Below are 20,822 nucleotides of genomic sequence, written 5' to 3'. Positions count from 1 at the left end.
GCCTGCTGATCGGAGGGAACGAGGTATAACGGAGCCCCGATGTATCGCGCTCGTAAGAAGTTCGCTGGCATCTATAGAATCCTGCAGACAGATTGCCCTGTTCCGCCTCTATCGTGCGAGTTGTCTTGTTCGGACGTGGCGCGGTGTATATAGTCCCTTGGCGATGATGCATTGAATGACGTGCGCATGAATTTTAAGCATTTAAAGCGAAACTTCCTTTTTTTTTTGTTTTGCTACGTGCCTCTCAACGAGCGATAATAGATGGCGTTCGACGGCGGACGCCTCCCGTGTAGCTCGGTTGGGCGATACCCAGTATATATATACCCTTTGCACCGGCGTCTTTCTGTGGGCGGTAAAGAAAGCCTGGCCACCGTGCAAAACCGACGAAGGAAAGGCAATGGAAGGCCATTCACTTTTAAAGAAAAACGAGTCGCGTGGCCAGCCTCTCGTGAAAGGTTTGCGAGAGGCTATATATACGGCGATACGCGCAGATGGAATCGGGAAGCTTGAAGAAGGCGAACTGCTTCGACCTGGCCGCGGCCTGGTTCGGGCCCACGCTGTACGGCAGCGTCGCGCACGTCACCGCGGCCGACGAAAGGCGCGCCGTAGACGACTTCCTGCGGGCTCTGCTCGGAGACGTCCGCCGGGCCGTCGGGGCGACCTCGTGGACCGACGAGACGACGCGGCGCGCCATGGTCCGCAGGCTGGGCGAGATGAGCGTGGTGACCTCGCAGGAGCCGGAGGAGGCGAGCAGCGGCGCGCTGTCCGAAGTCTGGTCGAGTTCCGCTAAGGTAGGACTGAGTGAGCGATGGCGAATGAGCGGACGCAGTGCACACGGACGCCGTACGAAGGATGCCTTCGGGATGCCTTAAAGGAATACTGACATAGTGTTGTCGAGTTCTTTCTTTTTTCGTTTTTTTTTTGCGCTAAGTCAAGGTGTTGGGCTTTGAAATCTTAAAGGACGTATTAGTAAGCCTTAGAGCGACACAAATAATTTAACATAGATACATTTATGCCAGCTGTTCTAAGAACGTCTCTCAGTATAGGTTCGCAGTCCTGAGACTTATCTGTCGTGACATCACCGCACTCTATTTAGGTCGCTCAGTCGTCTGCTATAAATATTCTTCTACTTGCTTGGCGGCCCGCTATAGCAGCACAGCACATGACCGAACAATCCCAAAGCGAGTGCCGAAACGTCACTCTGTTCTTCTTGCACGTGGCACCAACTTTCGCGTTATGACGCCATGACAAACGCACCTCCTGGGAAACTGAGCTGAAAGTGGTACCTAAAGAAAGGTATTTACAGTAATATTATTTTATTTCTGAGACTTGCGAGTACTCATTCTAGGATTTCAATGCCCACGAACTTCATTTATTGCAATTAATTGGAGAAGGCTACTATTACGTCTGTATTTATCCACCTGGGATTGAATATCGGGCATTAAAGTATCAGAACGCCAGCCCTTTCGCACCTAACCCGTCTCAAAGTATAGCCGCTGCTCCCGGAATTCGAACCAGCGATTTGTTGCCGAGCTACAGGCATCAGCGTGGGCTGTGCCCTAAACGATGTGTTGTCATGTCGATTGCGCTTGTTCTTGAGCTGTGAGCTGTAAGTTCTTGAAGCCTTTGACGATACACGCAAGTTGTGAAGGCGGGGCTAGTCGGTTCAAATTCGTCGTGTGTATTGAATAAAGGGACAGTAGACTGAAGCAGAAAGACATCTAGCTTACAGGACTGGTGCTTAGAGCATTAGAACGTCCATGTTTCTAAGCGTCTGTGCTACGGCTGTCTGTGTTTCTTGATGCACTCGTAGGTACTCATGAAGTATCCACAATATAGAGTCGTTCGTAAAACCATGCAAACGCCGATGGCACAGAAATGAGACAAATCCTACAAAAATTACCGCCCATGCACTCCGTACGGGTGGTTAACCAGCGAAGCTGAATCGTGCGTCGCCGGTGTTTATCACACTGGGTTTATCCCTATGGTTCATTTAAACAACGGCTTGGTAGGCTGCTAGATACTCGGTACGTAGTCGCTGCTTGAGCACGGCTGCACGAGTCTGTTCTTGTGCCCGGGTTGCAGCGACCGGCACGGCGTTCCCGGTTCTGCTCACGGCGCTGCTGATCGAAAGCTGCCTGCTCCTCAGGAGTACGCATGACGCGTGGCCTAGCCATTTCAGAGAGAAACTATCACCGGAGAGAAACTGCTGCGTGCGCGCTCGGCTGCGACGGAGAGCAACGACGTCACTACTGACGCAGCCAATTTCGCGCCTTTCTTATTTTTTCGCGCATGTGCGTGGTTTTACGCCGGAAGAGTTTTCGGCGTACAGGCGACAGACGGACGGACACATGCCATATACAGCTTCGATGTAAAATGTTAAATATAGGGAATGTTCCTGAATCCGACATGTGTAAAAGCGCACTTAGCGCGTACGACTTCGCTCGGTCGCACCAGTGACGCTAGTGGGCGAGAATAATATCTGAGGACCTCATATCTATTTATTAATGGCTATCAATGAAGACAATAATCACTATCAATAATATGTTAGTCGCTATCAATAACAGACAATGAAGACAGACAAAGCGCTGGGGACATTATTGTTACGCTTAATTGAAATGTAGAAATAACAAGGTAATTGGGAAACGGAAGGGGACGAAAAGATAACTTGTAGGATGTGGGATCTGAACCGACACCTTGCGCATTACGCGGAAAAGGTGCTTAACAACTGAGTTACCGGCGGTGGCAATGCTCCTTTTAACTTTGTCGGATATTTCAGTGCATATGCAAGACTAAACAGTGCCGACAGTGTTTCTCGAAGCCTCCCCGGCAGGCTTAACGACCTCGCACTTTTACGACGCGTTCTCGAAGCTCGGCATGCAAGCGCTTTTGATGCGTTCCGCCCTCGTTGGGATTGCGCCTCCGCGACCAGGAACCGAACTCGTCACCTTGTACCTAGCAGCAGCGCTATGCCATCACAGCTATTCAGTCACCGCGGGCAGCTCTGTGCCAGTTTTATTTTATTTGTTTTTATTGACAACATACTGTGGTCTAAAGACCGAGCAGGGGGGGCGCAACAAAAGTAGTTGACGAAAGAAATTCGAAAAACACAAAAGAACACAGTGAAACGGTAGAAGACAGTATAATACATAATTATAATCAAAAGTCAGCAGGACTGAGCAAAAGTGGAAAGCACAACCAAACAGTTCAAAACACATCCAAACAGATACACAGTTCGAAAAAAGAACACCACATATCGTACTGTGTGGTCATAAACAGAAAGGTACACAGCTCTCAGAGTCAGAATTATCCCCATCACGAAATGCTTCCAACGGTAACGCATTCCATTCTTTTATGGTCCGAGGAAGAAAAAAAAGATTACATAAAAAAAATGTGCGCGCAAAGTAAGGTTCAAGAGTATGAGCACATGTGTGTCCAGTTTGCCTAGACATGCTGTGTGTTAAGTAAGTTTCAGGTCCAATGTTAAATTTACCAAAAACATGATGAATATGTGAAATATGTGAATGACCATACCGTTAAAATGCTTCATTTTGTACAATGAATGGATTTGCTGCGTACGCGGAAAAGAAAGCGAAATGCCACAGAGCTAGACGTGCTCCGGTTTCTTTGCATCTATAAACTGGGCGCGTCCCGCACGCTGCTTCAGGAATTCATCGACATCCTGACCGCCCCGACGACGAAGCGAATCTCCGAGGGCGGCGAGGCGTGGCGCTTTTACGAGGGCGAGGGCCGGCTGGTGAATCCGTACCGCGGACTGCTGTACCGCTACCTGAGCAACACGCTGACAGTGACGCACGCCGCGACCGCCAGTCCGCTCTTCTACGCCGACTACAGCGGGGGCGGCGTCCTGAGCGCGGCCAGCTTCGGAGGCCTGGCCACTGCCTTCCTGGAAGCCGCGCTCAGAATGTTCGACAAACGAGTGAGTTCGACAAACGAGAAACGAGTGTTCGACAAACGAGAACTGTCGATCTACGCTTCGCGTAGATCGACAGTTCGAGTGAGATGGCATGTTGAAAAGAAGAAAAAAAAAAGCTTGCGGTCACTGACCCAATCGGAAGCTAATCGACGTTTCAGAACCCCACGCGGGTTACTTGTTCACATTGCCTTCACAATTGTACAATTATTGTACAGTACAAGTAAAATACAGTGCAAGTGCAATTGTGGAAGTACAAGTACAATTGTACAAGCGAAAAAAAAATTCCACCGACGGTTACTATTCTCCAGAATGCGAAATTTGAGCGCAGCTGTATTCGCGTTTCCATTAGGCGACATATTGAGGCAAAGAATTTGAGGGACTCGGACACGTATAGCAGGGTCGGCAATCGTCGAAAGTCTGATGTGCGGGTCAAGCACGGCGGCTTTTATGCATGACTCATCGAAGGTTCCAGTGTAATCGCTGGAACCGCGTGGCTTCCAGGAAGTGCTACAGCCTCCGCGTCTCGCATACAATCAGATTGCAAAACAATCGCAAACCATGAGAATCGAAACAAGCGGGAACGAGACTCAGCAAAGCTAACCATATGCAAGCGCGAGCGAGAGCTGACGCTAGCAGACACTATTACGCAACGAGCGGTCCGGCTGAGACCAAATACGAGTACGCATCGAGCGGTCGGGTGGATCCGCACGACACCAGTTTCCCGCGCGCACGTGACTGAACGGGCCGCTCTCACTGGTCACCTCTAAAACCCCTTAAACTTCGTAAAGTAGTGCCACGCTTTGAAGAATGCCGCCTCCTCCTCGCGCGCTCTGTCCGAGGCCGCCGCCGTGTCGCTATTGGCCTAATAGCATCACGTGGGCCCACGCGCCTTGCTTCAGCGCCATTTTTGCTCGAGAAGCGTCTACGGAGTGGCGAGGAGCGCATGTTGGGGCCGTTGCTACGCTCGAGCAATGTAGGTGGCGCCATAGTCGAGGAGGGAGCGGGAAAGAGAGGAGAAACGAGGAGGAGTGAAGGCGGAGGAGGAGAGTGGCACTACTTTACGAAGTTTAAGGGGCTTTAGTCACCTCCGTTCACGGCTCGCGTCTTTCTCCCGCTCTGCATTCGCTCTTTCATCTTTCGCTGTGCTCGTTCGCTCCGTTACGACGCCGATGCTCGCAGCAGGAACGAGCGCGTAAAAGAGCTGCGTTCTATAATAGGAAACCGTATGCTACAAGGTGTACTGGTGTACAAGGCAGTGCTACAGGTGTGTACTGTGCATGCCTTCAAACGTGTGAACTTTAAGGTGTGTAAAAGTCGCGCAAACTGCGAAAAAGGAGTGGGAGGGAGGACAGCACGCATTTATTTTCAAGCCTGCCCGAGCACACGCTGGTTGTGGGATACATACGGACGTTATTAACGATTGTTTAGCTTTATAGGTGCAGACTAGCACCGGAGTTTTTTTTTTTTTTTAGAAAGCAGATACCTACGATCAGAACTTTGCTTTTAGATTTTTTTTTATTTTTTCAGCGACTCTTTTGTCGATCTCGCCTGTTGACGGACTTCTTTTTTGTGTTTTTTTATATACATAACTCGAAGCAAGTACTCTCTGGTTTACATGGCGCTTTGCCATCTAAACTAAGCATGCTGCCACAAGAGGGCGACACAGGTACAATCACCTATTTCTTTTTTCCGTGCGTACATTTCGTTTTTTCAATATTGCATCAGTCCTTATTTTAAGACCTTTAATACATTTTTGGGACCAGAATTTATTTTTCTTAAACCTTCGTAAAATCGTATAGAACGAGCCCAGAGCGAAAAACTCGGGAGAATCAGCACGAATTGTGGCATGTGGACTCCTTGTTCACAGTGCCTTCCGTTGCAAAGGCATTGATAACAAGGAACTTGTGTGAGGTTCCATCCAAAACGTAAATAATCTTTTCACTTGGGTCAGTGACGTGAACCTGTTATGGTGATTTATTTTTTTTGTTTGCAGATGCTATCTGCCCTTTAATATTGCCTTTCTAAGCTCGGTTATAATAATTTTTGACCCCGTATGCTTCGACGAGTCAGTATACATATATGTGAACATAATGCTTATTAGTCTTGCTCCATTCATTTACACAAACGCTGCGAACCGTGCCATGAACAAATCCTCTATCGGAATTGTCGCCTCGCGCCTGTGTTTTTTTTTTCGTTCTCCCACTGTTCACCACTTCTAGCCTCTATCTTGTTGTAACCCTCTGCCGTTTTTTTTTTTTGTAATGCTCCGTACGTGGTTTTAATAAAACATCCTTCATAATGTGCAGTGTTATGATATACATTTGCTAATTTTGTTATTACTAGGCTGAGAAATTTGATTCGTATTGATGTAGAAAAAGGCTGTTCATTGACTGAAAAACTATTTGACATTCGTTTCAATTCGGTTCCTACACAATACGATTCGCGTTTGATTCGGTCTCAAAAATTGCTGTTCGTAAAGACTTAGTGCAAACATAAAGGTCTCTGCTCGTAGAACTTCTCTACGGTACGCATATTTCTTAACTCTTTCCTTACCGCGCCTACATGAAGCGATCAGTTTAATCGAGCGTTTTTCTACGCGTTGTTAAAGGTTTTAGTTGGAATTTTTCTACTAGCAACATACATCATCGACCGTCTGAAACGACGACTGAACTTTATTTGTTATATTTGACAATTTCCAGAAGATTGTGGAGTCTGGAAAAATGAAACTTCGACTGGTGATATCATCGAAACTAGCCTACAGTGCTGCCAGCACTTCAATAAAAAGGGCTAAACTTTCGCGTTTTGGTCCGCTCGGCAGCGTAAGCTTTAAAATGACAGCAACACTGCAGATACAGAAGACGCTCTCAGCTTGTCGGTGTTCTGATCCTACGTATAGGCTGTGTTAACGATGTCTCAAACAACGGTAGATGCTCTGGAGCTTGTGTTGTTTTCATATTTGTGTTCGACTAATATCAAGTGCAACTTTGACACGCCAGTGACACGCCTGTAATTTATTATATCGCAGTACGGGACTACTACGTCTTGAGATAAATATGTGAAAGCATAAAAGCACCGAAAGTAAGCCCATTTCTAGCGGTAACGATGGTTAATAGGCTGCCGTTATACGTTCGTTAACAACTCTGCGCAGAGCCAGCTTATCACTTTGTTGTCTCGTGACAACGACAGTGCAATTTTCAAGAGGGGATAAACTAGAAACACCCAAGAAAGTGAAAAAAGAACAAGTTAGATGTTAAACGGGGTGAGCTTGTTTCAATGCTTAGTGTTTGCACACCTTGCTATTACTTTCGTGCATGCCTTATTTTGTTTACGGCTTTTTACTTGGTGTTCAAATCTCATACTATAGTATCGTAGCTGTATGAGGCGAAGAAAAGTTAACGATGCTGGAATGTTTTGTCTGATGATGAATGTAGTGTTCTGTGGCGCAAGGGCCAATTATGGCCAAAGGGCGCCAAATGTTTTGTCCATTTTGTCACATAGTGCTATATACGTGAAATTCTTTGTATAGTTAAACGGGAATTCTACATTGACCCCTTGATGTCTATGTCGTTTGTAACTCTACGTTGACTTTTGTGTACATTTGTGAAGCACTCTGTATTGAAGTGTCGCCGAGTGCAGTTGTGAAACATTTGGTAGGCTTTGCCCCTTTAGTGTTAGCCTCTCATTCGATCAAATATTGAAGAAACTGTTCCGTTTTTATGAAAAGACATAACGTGCTACATGGATTGTAAGCAGTTCCGGCGTGCTTTCAACGCAGGTCCTGTTCGCCTTTCTGTGCCACGATGTTTTGCTTCCTCAGGCGGACTATCTGTCAACTATCAACTCTGTATGGGATTAGACCGGAGGCTTGCGCACATATTCTTTTATATTTCTTTGCTTGCGTCATGATGCCCACCAGCGACGCTCACCCCCTGCTTGGGCCACTCGGCCCCCATCCTTGCCATAAAGGTTCGTTCACGTTCGATGAGCCCCCGCTATGCGTTCGCAGGGCATTCGAATAGACGAAGGCGAGGCCATGGCCTGGATGAGCCCGCGTGCCGAGAGACAGCTGTACCGCAGGTTTCAGTGCAGCAGCGTCATCGGCGAAAACATGCTGCAGGTGGCCAGCCTTCGCGTCGCCTGGGAAGCCTACAAGAACGCTTGGTCGCGGTAAGCCACGCCCAGTGCGCCTTGTGAATAAGTCTATGCAGTTCCACCTCTGTATTGCGGCAAATGTCCGCACGGCCATATTTCTTCAAGGTCCTTTGTAGGCTTGCATACGTTCTGGGTCGCACCTTCACTTTTTTTACAAAAATTTGCATCTTTAGCTGTGCATAAATGGTGTTTGGACGTCATACGGCTAACGCCCTCGCGTTTAAGGGGTAAGATCGAATCGTTGGCGAGGACCAGTGAAGTTTGCCGACTTTTTTTGTGGCAAGTAAATATTATGGTATCTGCCGTAGACGACAAGAAAAGTGCATTAAATAAACTTTCAAATGTGTCGCCATCAATTCTCTTGTCAGATATTTCTCTGCGTCCAAAGTGGTTAAAATAATTAAGCCTTTTTCAACTGTCTTTTTCGCATCGCACGTGTAGCTATCGCTCGCTGTCATGTCCAATAAAATCGTTAGTAGCTCTAAAGACAGGGGCGTTACCCACGGGACAAAGCAACAACAGGTTCCGAATCAATGCGCGGTTCTTTATGTCGCATTGATTGGGAACCGACACAATTGAGACGCTGCGCTAACCCTTATGTCAAATAAAACAAGTTATCGGTGCAATAGTACGGCGAAAGCTAGCATAAAAGCTTCGACGTTCCTTTTAATTAATTTGTACATCGGAACTATTTTGTTGCACAAAAGTTCGACCCTAGCCGCGGTGGCCGCATTTCGATGGGGCGAAATGCAAGAACGTCCGCGTTCTTAAGTGCCCATAAACACACACACGCACACGCGCGCGCACACGCACACACACACACACACACAAACACAAACACAAACACACACACACACACACACACACACACACACACAGAGAGAGAGAGAGAGAGAGATGGTTACAAGCGATTCAGAGACCAACAATACAGCGTGCTTCATAATCAGATCGCAGTTTCGGCAAGAGTCGGCAACCCAAGAATTTATTGTAAAATTACTTTACATTAGTGTACAACAAAAGAAGCTATATCTGAGCAATCGTAAAATTTTGTGGAACGTATTGCACGTTTGTATCCTTTAAGATTTCTGATGAGTGTCAGTTTGAGTTTGACAAATTACACCGACTATGGCATAGTGAGGTCTCTCAAACGGGACCATTCCTGCTCGGACAGACAAAGGTAACTGCTTAGCTAAGCCTCTGAATGCACCGCGCGCCAGGCTAAATTTAGCTCCAATTGGGTCACGCGTGGCTTGACAACGACATCATCTGCGCGTGTGACACCATCATGGTCGAGCGGTTACTTCTTTTCTCTACGCAATCATACCAAAATTAACTGCATGGGGTTGCAAAGATATCAGCGAGAATGCTGCGACATGTTTTTCGCCACATCGGTTTCTGCAAGCGATCCCCTTTGACCGTTTTGAAAGACGGTTCACGTCGAACAAACGTTAGGAGGGGAAATGCAAATAGGAATGAGGCAGCGAAATTTTGTGAGCCTGAATGTTTTCGCTCTGTCACTTTTCTTCGCTTTAGTGTGCCTGTCCTTGTGCCCTTACGATCATGAGACCTCACCGTGGGCCTTAACACTCGAAAGTTTCACCAGAACCTACATTTATTTCCACGGAGAGCTATCCTCTCTTCTTCCGTACTCTTTAGACAGCCAATAGAATTACCACAGATATAGAATAAAACTTATCTGAGAGAAACGGGGCTGGAAGGGCTACTACGAAGCCCTCCCAGGGTACGAAAACTGGGGGAAAATCGGGGTATGTACCGATAAGCAAAAGCCGCCACTTGTACCATTGCGCTAATTTAGTTCGTGTGCGTTTCCCTCTCCTCCAGTGGCGATTCGTCAACGGTCGAGGCGCTGGACATCCTCGACTCGTACGGCAACGCCCTGCGCTACACGTCGCACCAGCTCTTCTTTCTGACCTACTGCCGCCGCTTCTGCAGCACCGGCACCGGCTGCAACTCGGCCGTGCGCAGCCTGCCCGACCTCGGCTCCGTCTTCGGCTGCGCCAAGAGGCACGCGGAAGAAGACGATCTAAGCCAGTGCCGTTTCTTCACGTAGCGTTGACTTCACGGCCTACCGATCTCGCATTTCCACTTTACGCGTATGCATACATACTGCTACGGCAGCCATCGCTTCTCTCTACACCCCTATTGTGCACTTTTTTTCCGAAACGCGTTTTAGTTTCGCAAAGCTTACTGATTTAACTTTTATATTTCTAGATTATGTTTGGACCTAAAAGATAATCCTTTATGCGTGTACGCCTCGACTTCGCTTCACACTTTCTTCTTAATGCAAGTCACAATTCGAGGGTTCAGTGCTGATGATGCTAGAATGCAACTCTGCGCGCATCTTAACCTCGATCGTCCGTGACCTGAGTGCAACACTGAGAGCGAATGTGGTGTGCAGGCCGTGAAGCGTAAGAGCAGGAAAATACAGGACTTGTTTTAATGGCGAGTTTCTATTTCATATTTTGGCAGAACTTATAACCGCGTATGATATCGTCTTTCTCACATTTGTGTCCCCTACCAAATGTATACTAATTACAGACGTGGATACATCAGAATGATTTGCAATTTTACTTTTTAATGTAACTTGAACGTGTCGTCTGCAGCTCTGTCGCATATTATGGGAAATAAAGACGTTGATCCAACATCCTCATAAGTGATAAAACGTGTTTTTGTTCATTCTTTCTAGCCTCTTTTTTTTTTGCGGAGCTTGTGATTCGGCTGCGTTACATGTTGGGTTGCGCCACATACGTTACACTAAAGGGCCCATTCCTCGGTTACAGTTACCGCAGCATAACTTCCCGTTGCATTGGGAGCACTGCTCCAAGGTAACCAGCCGTATGTTACTATATCTTCTACCTATAAGAACAACTACTCTCGGCATTGGGCATCCTATAGATACTGTGATTCAGAGTACACGAAGCTGAAATACTGCACAAGCCCTGCGCATTCCCCAGATATGCGGTGCCGAGAAGAGGGACATATGACAGCTTTTACTAATACTAAATAAGCGGGACGGTGGATAGGAGCAGCGGAGTTGGGATCGGCGACAAGATAATCCACCTTTAGCCTTCACGCAAACATTGCGCATTTCAATGTTCAGAAAAGGACTAAATAAATTAACTTTCTCGACGTGTTGCGCGATTTCGAGTTTTCGAAACAAGCAATTGAAACGGCTTGCTAATTCGTCGCAAGCGTTGCCTCTGAAGAGGAACCTGCTTTTCCTTGCATAATGCGGCAAGCGAACAACAAGTGTTTAAATGAACTGCAAAAAGACATAATGACAGTAAGCACTACTTCAAGTGCTCCTACTTAAATACAACACTTGGGTCAGTTTCGTTGACGCTACTCCTGTGGTCGTTGTCGGTGATTTCAAGGTGGATGTGTCTGGACTGAAAAATGAAGTGGTTTGCGCGTTTCGTGTTGGAGACACATCGCTTGGGATAGCGCACCAATCTGGCCCAACCGTTCAAAATGTGTTTTCTTTATGTGCCTCTACACCTGGGCATGGCGACGGGAAGATTAGCGCTGCCATCCAACAATTTCTTTTAGGATCAATGAGATTTAAACTCTGAATACAAAATTTTTAGCCTAGGTTTTTTTTTTCATCAAAACTGAAGTTTGCTTTAATTTATGGTAACGGTAAAATTTTCGGTTTCATAAAATCATACAGGCTCTACAATCTATACCAGCAAGACTTATTGCCGTCGGACTTCGAACCGTATGACATACCCGAAGTTCCACTCTGGACATTGGCAAAGCCAACGGTGAGGCTCTCCATCCCTGGAATAACGAAGAAGTCGAAGATGCCGCTTGCTGGCCTCAAGCATTTCGCGCTATCATACATTACTTACATGTATGGATATTACGAACATATTTTTACAGATGGTTCTGTGACACAGACCTCTTCCGCGGCGGCCTACACTGTGCCAGGAATGGGGATCGCACAACGGTTCAAGATAGGACACAGGACGTCGTCTACAGCAGCTGAGTTGACCGGAGTTCGAGAAGCAGTTCGCTGCATACTGCAACAAAGTCTCGAGAAGTGGACAGTGTTCTGCGACTCAAAACCAGCACTGCAACTCATCAGCAATTATATGAGTGACAGAACCGCATATAGTCCCCTGGTTTATGACATCATGTATCTGCTTGCTGAGGCGTCTCATTCCGGACATACCATCGTGCTGCAGTGGATTCCTGGCCATTGTGGAATAGCTGGAAACGAACAGGCTGACGCAGAAGCAAAACAGGCACACACTGACGGAACTATTATACAAATTCATTTTTCCCGGTGTGACATTAGCGCCTTGCTCCATACCTCCCTTAAAACTTCTACGGCGCAACATTGGGACAACCCCGAACATCGACAAGAGCGCCTCCATAGACTTGACGCTGGATTACAATTCCGGCATCCACTTCGGTTGCGGAGAAGCCAGGAAACGCTCATTCATCGATTACGGCTGGGTGTGGCATACACCAATCGATACCTTCACAAGATTGGACAAACACGGGACCCTGAATGTAGCGTCTGTCACACTCTCGAGACAATAGCTCACGTACTTTGCGTGTGCCCTCAATATGCGGCCGAACGAAGAAAACTCAAATCTACAGTTGACAGCTTGGACTCCCGCCCCTTTTCAGAAGAAAAGGTTTTGGGCGCGTGGAGGAGTGTTGACTGTGCCCAACGTGCCATAAAAGCACTTTTGAACTTTTTAAGTGAGACTGGTTTAGACGATCGCCTCTAGAAGCTGTGAGACGTGTAGTCAGTGCGAAATGTGTTTGCGCAAAAACTTTTTGTGGCAAGATTACTTTTTGTATGGACAAGATTACTCTTAGTGTATTGCGTCTCCAGTGCGCATCCGCATATTGGCCAACGTGTATATATAGTATCTCATTGTACCATATCATAATCATCCGCCACCTACCTTTCCCTGTATTTCCCACTTCCCCTTTCCCCAGTGAGGAGTAGCAGGCTAGAGACACGCTCTCCAGGCCGACCTCTCCTCCTTTCTCTCCATTAAAATATGCTCCTCCTCCTTTCGATTATAGCTTGCCTATTATAAAATTTTGGCTTATTTTACGCTTTACTATAACCTACCTGATTTTGGCCGATCCCTCTGAGTGGGTACGTGCCAGTAGACCACAATGATATACATTTACACCTGCATAAGGGATATAATGCATATAAACCTTACCTACCGCCTGCAGAATAAACCTCAGGTGGACTCGGTAAAATAACTTGGCATAATATATGATAACCAGCTTTGTTGGCACAAGCACGTTGAATATATAGATAAAAAGGGAGCGCGAGCGGCTGGAATGCTCAGAAGGCTTGGCAACAGTTGATCGGGGATGCGGAGAGATGACCTTGTGATTATAAAATGTAAATACGGCCAATTTTGGAATTTGGATGCGTTATAACTTACATCCCCTGGCTCTTCTAGAAGGGGACGCTTTACGCCTGTGCCTTAGTTTACCAAAGGTCGTTGCCAACATTGTACTACAACTACAAGCACACTTACCGTCTATTTTGTGTATATTTCGGCTAGTAACACTATAAACGTTCTTGAAGATCTACGAATCCTCCATAAGATTACAAATATTTTCTTATCTCAGCCTTTAATACATTTTTTTTTCAATCTTCCTCCCCTCGATTGCCCAGTCCTCAGGTCGTCTTCGTACAGGCAGTTGTTGGTCCCTTAGATGTACGATTATGTCAGGTCCCTTCTTTTGGCAGTGAGAGAGAATCTACAGACTATATTTGACGACATATATTCAAACAACGTGAAATGCTTTTCTTACGATGTAATAAATGGGCTGTTACAAAATCAGTTATTGGAGCTAAAAATAAACGCCGTCATAGCGACAGACGCATCGCAATCAGAAGAAAAATTGAGAATTGAAATTTTCCCTTCCGTTTTAGACTGGTCGTTCTCTTTAAGACTTCCTGACTACATGCCGGGAGTTTTAGCAGAGTTTCTGGCAGTTACATTGGCTTTAAGAAAAGTGCACTCCTCAATCTCGGAAGTTGGAATAGTAACGGATTCTTCATCTTTATGTCCAACTCTCAATGCAAAAAGTGGTTCACATATTTCACGTACATTTCATTGTCTAATACCCTCACACTTAACACTAATCAGATTGGTATGGGTGCCTGGTCACAAAGGATTAGTTATTAATGAATTGGCAGAAAGCTTGGCGAGAACGGCCTTTAGTGGTACAGTAATTCCGATCTTTCCCGTATCAGCTTTCATAAGTGCTGCTAGGTTCAGGAGACGCGCCGCCATGCAAGACTCTTTGAACCTATCATTAATAAATTTAACCGATTACCGACAGCTCCTATTTCCTAGGAGCAGATGCTACTGCCGTAATAGAAAACGTTGTGTCTATAGAAAACGAATAGAAATAGAAAACTAATAACTAATAGTAAACTAATACAAATAGAAAACTGATGTCGTCTTTACAAAGTTTAGATGTCGAATACCTACATTAAAGTATTATCTGCATCGATCTGGTCCAGCGCCCTCCCCTTTGCGCTCTCACTGTGGTGAGCACGAGACAATGGAATGCTTCTTCATGTCATGTCGCCGTCTTTCATCATTAAGAAAATATACTTTAGATAGGCAATTTCATGATGCTGGATCGAGTATGACGATTCCTGATATTCTATCTTTCGGAGCCTCTTTTCTGGGACCCTATCATGGCGATGTTGGTTCAGCTGCTGTGAGACACCTAGTTGAATCAGGACGATTCCATTGCTAAATTCTTAAACTTTATCTGAATTGATTCTTTCAGCTATTCCAAATTTTCAATGGTGCTTCTTCTTAGATTCGTTTAATGGCTTTTAAGTCACCCGATTCATGGCCAATCCCCCATAGTTGTTATGAGTCATCCGTAGAGGCAAACAACCAAACATCTCCCTCCGCCCACTGCTAATCGAAAACATTCTTCACATAATTCAACAGCGGTTGTAGTGACTGTTTCATTGTCAGTGAAGCATCACTCCCTTCGTGTTCAGACACTATTATAGCCAATACATTTAAATCGTTAATGCCCCCAATTGCCACCTTGCGATTGCATTGTTGTATTGACGTAGCTTCCAGACACACTTCCCAACCACTTTTACTGTACGTGAAATAATAAATGAAACAGGCGAACAAGAATTTCAAAACTCAGTAGGCATAAAGGTTGACAATTTCACAACGCTCTTAGAATTTTATCTTCATTCGACAGCCATCAATAGTTACGAGAAATTTCTATATTAAATTAAATTATGTGGTTTTACGTGCCAAAACCACTTTCTCATTATGAGGCACGCCGTAGTGGAGGACTCCGGAAATTTTGGCCACCTGGGGTTACCTAAATCTAAGCACACGGGTGTTTTCGCATTTCGCCTCCATCGAAATGCGGCCACCGTGGCCGAGATTCGATCCCGCGACCTCGTGCTCAGCAGCCCAACACCATAGCCACTGAGCAACCACGGCGGGTAGAAATTTCTATATCCAACACACCGGTATTTGTATCGGTTCATCCATCACACCCATGCTTAGCGATATATTTTGATCTAGCATTGAAAAACGCATTTACGATGCTTTAGTTGATCTCACCAGTTACGCTCATTTATTGCTACGTCGACGACTACCTGGTTCTTTTAAAGCAGCGACCTGGTTATTGCTTTGACGAAGTGAAAAATATTCTGAGAATTTTTAGTACGCATGCTGGGGGACTGAAGTTCGTCTTTGAACTGCCGAATAAAATTAACATTAAATTCTTAGATATTAATCTTTCATTTGCTTCAAACCACCATGTTTGCTGGGCTTACCAACCTAGGTCTAAGCAAGGCATGCTTCCCTATGATAGCACTCATTCAAAACTCGGAAAAAGGGGAACAGCCATCTCCTGTATTCGAGCTGCAATGAACACAGTCTGTGACCACCAAATGAAAAATAGCATCCTACAGCAGAGAGAACGTCTTAAAGAAGCCGGGTACCCTTCTTCTGTCATTACAGCCGTGTGGGAAACGCTTCTGAAAATAAAAAAGCGCTCAGGAAGCAAAATCGAAAAGCAGGAAAAAGAAAAGATTCCTTTTCATGTAATACCATATGTTCACAAGTTATCCACCAATCTAAAGAAAGTGGCCAATAGGCACCAAATAAACTTAGTGTTTTCCGCTCCCTGTAAACTTTCGAAATTATGTATTGCTGTGAAAAATTTGAAAATCCAGGAATGCACCACGAATCACGAAAGACAATTCACCAAGTGCACTTCTGGCGTAGTTTACGAAATACATTTAGACTACGGACAACTGTACATCCGACATTCCGGGCAATGTTATAATGATACAGCTAGGCAGCAAAAAAAAAAAAGAACAAAAAAAACAGGGCAATGTTTTAATGATACAGCTAGGCAGCAAAAAAACAATGTAAAAAACAGGTACGGTAGCCATTTAGCTGCGCATTGCAACAAATGCTCATGTAACCCGATGTCCAATGACACCACGTTTCTGAAGCACGCAAAGAGCACAAAAGAAAGAGAAATTGTAGAAGCTTACCACATTACCAAAGCAGGAGATCAATTCGTTAGCACAGCATCACTGATCCTAACAAAACTTGAGATAAATTTTCTAGGTAAGCTCCTCTACTTGTAGGCAGTACGCATGTCCTTCAACCTTTTGGTTATTGTTGATATTTTTGACATTTTATAAAAGCTTGGTTCAGAACAACAGTCATTTGGGCGAGATGGCGTATACTTGACCTAGGAAAAAACAGCGCCAACTAAGACGATCACGAAAGGGATAGTGACACAGGAAAGCGCAAACTTTATCTACCTTTATTCACTTAAAAATCAGCAAATATAAGAAAAATCACAGACATGCGCACAAGGACCACAAGGCATTATCTGCCAAATCTGTCAAGATATGACATTCCGCTTTTAAAGAGGGTCACAGAAGTATCCCTAACACAGTTTTTTTCTCTATTCTTTATATGGAAAGTTGTATAAAATGCTGTACGTATAGAATGCTGTGCATAATATGGAATGCTGTATAAAAGCGTCTGATCTTTCAATAAAATTTCCAGTTGGCAGTACAGCACTCGCCCTGCTGTGTGTTGTGTTTTCGATTGTCGTCCTCTTCGCGCTGCTTCAAGTTTTACTCCAACAACTGCATGCGCTAGCAGGGTGAGAGGCACACATGATAGGTGTTCCCTTTAAACGGTGGACTTGGGATCGAATCCCGGCCACGGCGGCCGCATTTCGATGGGGGCGAAATGCGAAGACACCCGTGTGCTTAGATTTAGGTGCACGTTAAAGAACCCTGGGTGGTCAAAATTTCCGGAGTCCTCCACTACGGCGTGCCTCATAATCAGAAAGTGGTTTTGGCACGTAAAACCCCAAATATTATTATTATTAACGGTGGACTGCGCTGTTCACTCACGGTGACACCTCTCTGATCACATAATCGCGAGGCAAGATTGTTCGAGATCTGCCAAACGTCGAAGTGCGCATGCTGCACATGTTTGTCAACGTTTGCGATCAAGATCAGAAGCGCGAAAATTTCGTGAGCTTGAACCCGGAAAAGCACGGCGCGCAATGCTCCCGACGAGAGATCAAGCAAGCGTGGCAATAGTTTGTAATCTGATTTTATTTGCACCCCTAGCGGTCGGTGTCGGCGACACTGGGGCGTTAATTGAAAGCGTCATCGCTACCTGTGGCCGGCGCAAGGTGCCTGTGTTATAAACGTGCCGGCTCTTCTGTGACTAAGCAGGCAGGCATGAAATTCTCAGCGGACGCCCAAAATGACCGAGAAGGAACTCTGTAATAGCACTGTTTTTCTGCAGACAAAATGTTACCCACTACTACTGAGTTTTACGCAATAAGATTTTTTCAGGCTAGTCTAGACTCATACGAAGCAAAACCAATGTTAGCGCAGGCGAGTTGTAGTGATCATCAATCGGAAACATTCCCATCTATCGGTTATAGTGCGATCGGAATCGGAGTGTTGCTCCTGCCGACTAACGCGTTCTCAGCAGCGTACTTTTCCTTCCCAAAGAGCTTCGATTCCTGACCCACCTCTCGAACGTTGACTATAGCCAGTCATCGGCTGTTCTGAGACACTATCCTGTGCGACGCTGCAGTATCGCCTCTTTCAATTAACCTTTCACCAATACCCCTGGAGCGGCCTGTGAGCCACCGTATACGGAAGTGATGTTGAGACGAAACCACTGTACACCTTGCGATATAGATCACATCACATTTACGTGCGCGGTGGTTCATTGCCGATGCACCTACCTGAATCGGCAGCGGCGTGCCTCTCCGATTGTGGGTGCATAACATACAAATTTTATTGGCATTCTTCGAACATTAATTAGCCTTCCTAAATACTGCGGCGAGCACTGGCTGCAAAAAGACGGCATTATTACATTTCTTTTTGTAAGATGTTTAAAGGGACACAGAAAAGAAACAATAGGTCGATTTAGACATAACACGGTTTCGTAACTATTATCCGCAATCTCGCGGTAATAGGTTGCCTATATAGGAGAGAAATAGGTCAAAAGTTCCGATTTGTGATTCTCTCGCTGAAACCCCAGCGGATGGCAGTGGTACTTCACGTATTTCAATGTATATTTCCGTGTTCGGGTCGTTGGTGGCTCAGTATAACGATTCTTAAAACTTGTTAAGTTCAGTCCTTGACTCTTTCTTTTTAGATTTCAGTGCGCTATATATTTAGCCATACAACGTTAACTGAGCCATAGCGGACGCCGCCGTCAAGCTCGCTAATGTTACTGCGAGCTGGTGCGCGGACTTCAAGGCTGGCATCACCGCACGTTTTCCTTCCTTGCGTATATTGTGGCCTGCGAGGCCTCGTCTCACGGTAAAAGTGGCGTCTTTAGGTACTGAATGTGGTCGTAGTCTGACCTCGTAGGGCACCAGGCCAGTCGGCTGGCGTACAGTTGCGTCAAGCTACAGTGGTCTGTCCCTGAAACTGCGTACGAACATGTTGTCGCATACTTGAAAACACGCCGTCAGTATAGGCCGGCCCAGAGTGTGCCGTTTCGAACGCAGGGTGCGTGCGCTATGCCGAAGCGCTTGTTAAATTGCACCCAGGCTAGTGCAGATCTGACAGGTAAGCAGGATACACATTTCAACGCGATAACATTAAGCAGCCTGTGTCGCAGAAAAACCGGGCGTCGACGCCGGCCGGCGGCGATGTCCGTATGAGAAAGATCATGCCGAACCACGCATCCCGATCCCCGCAGGCCCTCCGTGAGGCGCAGAGGGCGTTACTGAACTAACTGGGTTCCTTTTCTACAATGGGTCAGAAAATTGGTAACATACGACTTACAAAGAACCTACAGACATGATAACGTCGGATCGTAATTTGAATATCCGAGAAAGCAAGATTCTGTTACGCGGAAACTGAAACACAGTCGCCTTTTCCAGCTGCCGTTTGAGGCTCGTCTTAGTAGAAGCGGAGCGACCCGCTCGGTTCTTTGCAACACCATCCAGGTGGCGCTCGCCTCCGCGCATCCGCGGCAGCAGCGGCGCCCAAGAAAAATGAACCAGGAAGATCGCCTTCGTGCATAGCGTTCGCAGCAAGTGTTTCTAGGGAAGCATTACGGCTACATTGGATGCATTTGCAGGGAAGCGTCAGAAACAGTCTGGGGTCTTTGAATGCTATCGCGTTACTCTTAAAGGCGAAGCTTAAGCGTCCTCCAAATTTCTTCGCGCGCTGTCACGCAAGGCGTATTTCGCGATGTCGAAATACGCCTTGTCGAAACGCGCAGAGCCGACCCCAAGGAGAGCGCAGTCTAAGACACGCAATCAACAAATAGATAGTCCTCGTACATGGCTTCTTGTGGTTTGTGTCGACAGAAATATATTTAAATTTCGTGTGCCTGACGCGCCGCGTTATTAAGCAGCCGTCCGACATTAGGTGGGAAATTGGCTGCTTCGGCGTCTCTCACAAAGCCCTTCGCTCCTCGTTATACCTTTGCCTTTAGTTACTATTTTCATTTGAGTTACTACGTGTAGACGGCCCTGCCGTGCCAGTCTATGGATCACTGCAATTGCCGTAGCAATGCATGCATGGAGAGCAATTGAGAGCACGCGCAGCGCGAGCGACCTGCTAGCGTCTCCTACCCACACCAGGGGGCGCGCCGAAGTGTTTGCCCAATCGCGTAGTTCGACGGCGAGATCAAAGCCTTTCGCTACTTTTCGAAAATCCAGTAGCTTTCAGCAGCTTTTGTGCGCACGGGGCGCAGTCACGTGGTATCTTTTCATATATCGTGGGTTTTCTTTATTTGCCGAGAGAAAGTACGCACACGCCGTGTTGCACCTTGTTGTCAGCACGTCATTTTCACGCGTCTTACGATTCTCTGCGACCACCTAATTGAAATCTGGACAATTAAAACAACAATTAAAGCGTTAGATAATCCTAACTAATAATTGAACGTCAAGGAGGAATTTAATGGCGGAATTTACTAGAAATTTGCACTGGCGGTTTCTCAGCAAAAGCAGTAAGCTTTCGCGGCACAACACAAAACTTATATGCTTCATGCCAATCGTTCGCTTCCATACTGAGCATGCTTCGCATTATGCAAATGTTAACTGTAGTTGCCTGCTTAACTTCCACCCCTACCTTCTGGAATAACCATTAGTAACATTTCTACCCCAATAACTAAGCCTTAAAGCACCGTTGCTTCTCTGTATTCGAGAG

General features: G+C 46.1%; 1 protein-coding gene across 1 annotated transcript; it reads left to right on the top strand.

The window, feature by feature from the left end:
• Window positions 1–475: 475 nt before the first annotated feature.
• Window positions 476–10,160, top strand: LOC142559819 (uncharacterized). Its single transcript, XM_075671490.1, has 4 exons — window positions 476–791; window positions 3,668–3,940; window positions 7,944–8,104; window positions 9,932–10,160. The coding sequence occupies exons 1-4, from the start codon at window positions 492–494 to the stop codon at window positions 10,158–10,160; spliced, it is 963 nt and encodes a 320-aa protein (XP_075527605.1). The 5' UTR covers window positions 476–491.
• The last annotated feature ends 10,662 nt before the right edge of the window (window positions 10,161–20,822 follow it).

This window comes from Dermacentor variabilis, chromosome 10 (assembly GCF_050947875.1).
Source record: "Dermacentor variabilis isolate Ectoservices chromosome 10, ASM5094787v1, whole genome shotgun sequence".
In the NCBI taxonomy this organism is placed as follows: domain Eukaryota; kingdom Metazoa; phylum Arthropoda; class Arachnida; order Ixodida; family Ixodidae; genus Dermacentor; species Dermacentor variabilis.
The sequence above is the reverse complement of the archived record's forward strand: the minus strand, read 5'-3'. Positions and strand labels throughout refer to the sequence as shown.